Source organism: Argentina anserina, chromosome 3, assembly GCF_933775445.1.
Source record: "Argentina anserina chromosome 3, drPotAnse1.1, whole genome shotgun sequence".
NCBI lineage: Eukaryota > Viridiplantae > Streptophyta > Magnoliopsida > Rosales > Rosaceae > Argentina > Argentina anserina.
Window position 1 is genome coordinate 3,673,398 of NC_065874.1, and position 3,480 is coordinate 3,676,877.

At 39.5% G+C, this 3,480-nt stretch overlaps 1 protein-coding gene across 1 annotated transcript; it reads right to left on the reverse strand.

Moving 5' to 3' along the window:
• Positions 1-1,315: 1,315 nt before the first annotated feature.
• Positions 1,316-3,261, reverse strand: LOC126785771 (aquaporin NIP1-1-like). Its single transcript, XM_050511411.1, has 4 exons — positions 3,139-3,261; positions 2,793-3,017; positions 2,085-2,282; positions 1,316-1,402 (listed from the first exon to the last, which is right to left on the reverse strand). Exons 1-4 carry the CDS (start codon positions 3,259-3,261, stop codon positions 1,316-1,318), a joined length of 633 nt encoding a protein of 210 aa, XP_050367368.1.
• Positions 3,262-3,480: the final 219 nt, after the last annotated feature.

Below are 3,480 nucleotides of genomic sequence, written 5' to 3' on the forward strand. Positions count from 1 at the left end.
TAGCCATGGGTGGGAAATCAGCAGGAGGGTCAGCAAACATGCCTTCAATCCCTCGGCTCTCGAAAGCGAGTTCCAAGTCGGAAACCCAGCGGTGGTATTCCTTTCCTTCTAGATCAAGAAGGCCAAATTCCGGTCGAGATGGCGATGACATCTACAAAATGAATACGGAATCGATTAGATTCAAGTATAATAGGAATTAGAAGGGGTGACGTATATGGTCACAAGAAAAATCGATGCAAGCGGCGATACTCATGATCGCACCCAAAACAGCGGTGCACTCAGGCGACCACACGAAAATCGATTAACTTCCCTTTCAAAACAATCATGACTCCCCCAGGACCGTCACACAGAAAACATCGACCAAGAGGGGAAACCCATCCCTCTATAGTCTCATCGGCGTTATAAGAAAGGCCGGAATTAAGACAAGAAGAAGGCTAATAGCGCCCGATATAATATATCTATACGTTCAAAAGCGGGAACGTTTATGAAAAATTTACCTTTGAAGGTATGTAGTATACGGGAGTAGCCTCTCTTGAGCGAAGTCCTTGCTTGTGAATTTCACGTCTCTTGCGTGAATATGCGAGAGGAGCAATTTTGAAAGCATTGATGCGGGGGCTTGCGGGGCAAAAAGATGTTTTTGCGGAGCGAATGCGGAGGAGACCCCGCGGTGCTGCGGGGCTGCGTGCAGGGGCTGCGGGGCTGCGTGCAGGGCTACTGGCAGGGGCTGCAGGGAGGGCTGCGGGCAGGGGCTGCAGGGGGGGCTGCGGGCAAGAGGTGCGGTGATGCGGCGGCAGCGATGCGGCGGCGAGCAGGAGGTGCGCCGGCGAGGAGATGTCGGAGCTTGGAATCGACGGTGGCCGGCGGCGGAGAGAGAGAAAAGAAAAAAAAATATGGCTCTAAAAGTTCAGGGTTTTAGGGCAAAGTGTGTGATAACGTGATGCATGATGAAATAATTGTGTATTATTGAATGATATGGTGGCCTATATATAGGCATTTACAAAACCATAATCCCGTAGGATTCAGAGTCCTAATCTATTACGGAGATGCTAATCTATCTCCTAACAGGAAACCTATTAGGCTAAGACACACATAAGGGTAGAATAGTAATTCTCCTGGAACATAACCATTATATATTTTCAAAATAAGTAATAACCATTAGTTTTGAAAGGATTTGATGGTTTTTTTTTACTTAATAATGATATTGCATAATTTTAAAAATGATATGATGTGTCTATATGAATAGACTTGACACATGTGATTAAGGTTTGTGAGACCCTATAGTTAATTGAATTATACTCTGCAACAGACCTCAAGCTTAGAAAATAAAAGTGAAATTATACCCTGCAAACATCACATTCAGAAGAACCGTGAAGCCGACTGCAAGTCCAGCAAGCTCTCCAACCTGCATAACCAAATTGAAATATTATTACTGATACGTTCATATAATATAATTTCAGCATGCAAACATTTTACATTGGTCAAATTTAAGTATCATGATCGAATAGGGGCGGATCTAGGGGGTTTTAGGGGGGCTCAAGTCCCTCCAAGAATTTGAGAAATAATTAACTAATATATGGCATATGTTCATATGGTGGTGTAGTTTTGTATTTTTGGTTTTAAAATTTGTTAATATCAAGCTCATCTAAGATTAAATTCCAACAAATGTAAATTTTGTGTCTATTTTTCTATTTACTTCTAATCTTCCTTGATTTCTTCAACTTGTAATTAATCTATTTTATTTTAATTGGACATTAATTTTAATTAAGCTATTTGATCAATTCCAAAAAAAAATCTTTGCAATCGACTAAATTTATGGTAATTATAAATAGATTGTTATTTTTACATCAACAAGGTATACATCTAATACATTATAGTTAAATATTTTATGCGCTACAAATTTCTATCATTTCGGTCGTTAAAGAAAAAAATTCAAGTCTCCCCGAATTGTGAATCCTGGATCCGCCACTGTGATCGATAATATATATACTAGCCTAATCAGTTAAGCAAGTTACGTAGTTCTTTGATTGACAATCAGAGCTAGTACTGCATGTTGAGATTAAAAGGTAATGTAGACTAGAACTAACCGCTCTGTTATCAGTGGCCACACCAGAAACAACAAACATGAGGTAAAATGTGATGATGAACTCAAGCACGAAAGCCTGCAGATCAGATCCACTGGGACTTGTTCCTGCAAAGTGGTCTTGACGGTGTTGGAATAAAAGCCTAAGGGTACCACTTGCGAGCGTTGATCCAAGGACTTGAGCAACAATATAGGGACCAACCTGTATATAGAGAGAAAGCAAAACAAACAAGAGATGTATTGAATTAGAAAGAATGAAATATATATAGGTACGTAGTCATCAAATTGTAGTTAAATCATTACAAGATAGCAGTACAACGGTGTAAATTTATGCATGAACTGAAGAACATGCATTTCTCTAGGGCCAAAGCTATTTGCTTCAGAACCCCCACATGTATATCATGACTCACAAAGGCTGTCGATCATAGCATCTTGTTATTGTTGAAATGGCTTTAGGCACTTTCAGAAGCAATGTTAAATGGGATTTGATCATCCAACACAATTTAATCCCCTAAATTTATCACTCCACCTTTCATTTTCCTCTTTGTGAAGGACGTGTATTTCGTTTGAATGATAATTAACAATGCCTTCTATGCACAAAACATGTTATCGTATGAAGTAATTAACACATTATATTGATCTCGGAGTGTAATTGGGTATTTCATGGAAAAAGAAAAATTAAGAAATAAATAAGTTGGTTTGATTAGCTCACCTCTTTCCATGGAAACCTTTTAGTAATAGCAAAAGCAACAGTGACTGCAGGATTAAAATGAGCACCAGAGATGTGATCAACAGAGTAAACCATAACCATCACCGTCAGTCCCCAAGTAATTGCAATACCCGGAAAAGACACCAGCTTGTCTGTGCTCAAATTCACGATCACAGACCCACAACCAGCAAATATTAAGAAGTATGTTCCCAACACCTCGGCAATGACCTGAAAACACAATGATCTCAACTTCAACCTACCATTTGATGAAATGGTTCTGAAACTGAAAGATCACAATTTGATTGCCCTTGTAACTAAAAGTAAGGAAAAGTAAAAAGACTAATGTCACCTTCTGCATTAAGAACACAGAGAGAAAGCTATTACTTGGTTTTTGATGGGTTTTCACGGAACCAGGTTTGCCTTCTTCAACATTGACAACATGGTTATCACTACTTTCCTGACTCTCAACCATGGCTTAGAAGTACTAAAACAGCTAGGAAAAAGGTAGAAAGAGAGAGCTAGAGAGAACAATGTGACTCGGCCGGAAGGAGAAAGTGTACGGTATAGATAAGGCTTATGATACCATTGATACGTATGAAGGTTTTATATATAGTGGAAAATGTGGCATTGTATTGCTTGTGGAATGGGGAAAAGACATTGAAGGCTGCTTCAACTTCCCACCGGAATCGCA

Bases quoted from the DNA above. Each gene is read 5' to 3' on its own strand.
- LOC126785771 (XM_050511411.1), bottom strand. From the start codon at position 3,261: ATGGTTGAGAGTCAGGAAAGTAGTGATAACCATGTTGTCAATGTTGAA. The intron at 3,018-3,138 runs GTGACATTAGTC...TTGTGTTTTCAG, and splicing joins CTGTGTTCTTAATGCAGAAG to GTCATTGCCGAGGTGTTGGG. The intron at 1,403-2,084 runs GTTAGTTCTAGT...TTGGTTATGCAG, and splicing joins TGGCCACTGATAACAGAGCG to GTTGGAGAGCTTGCTGGACT.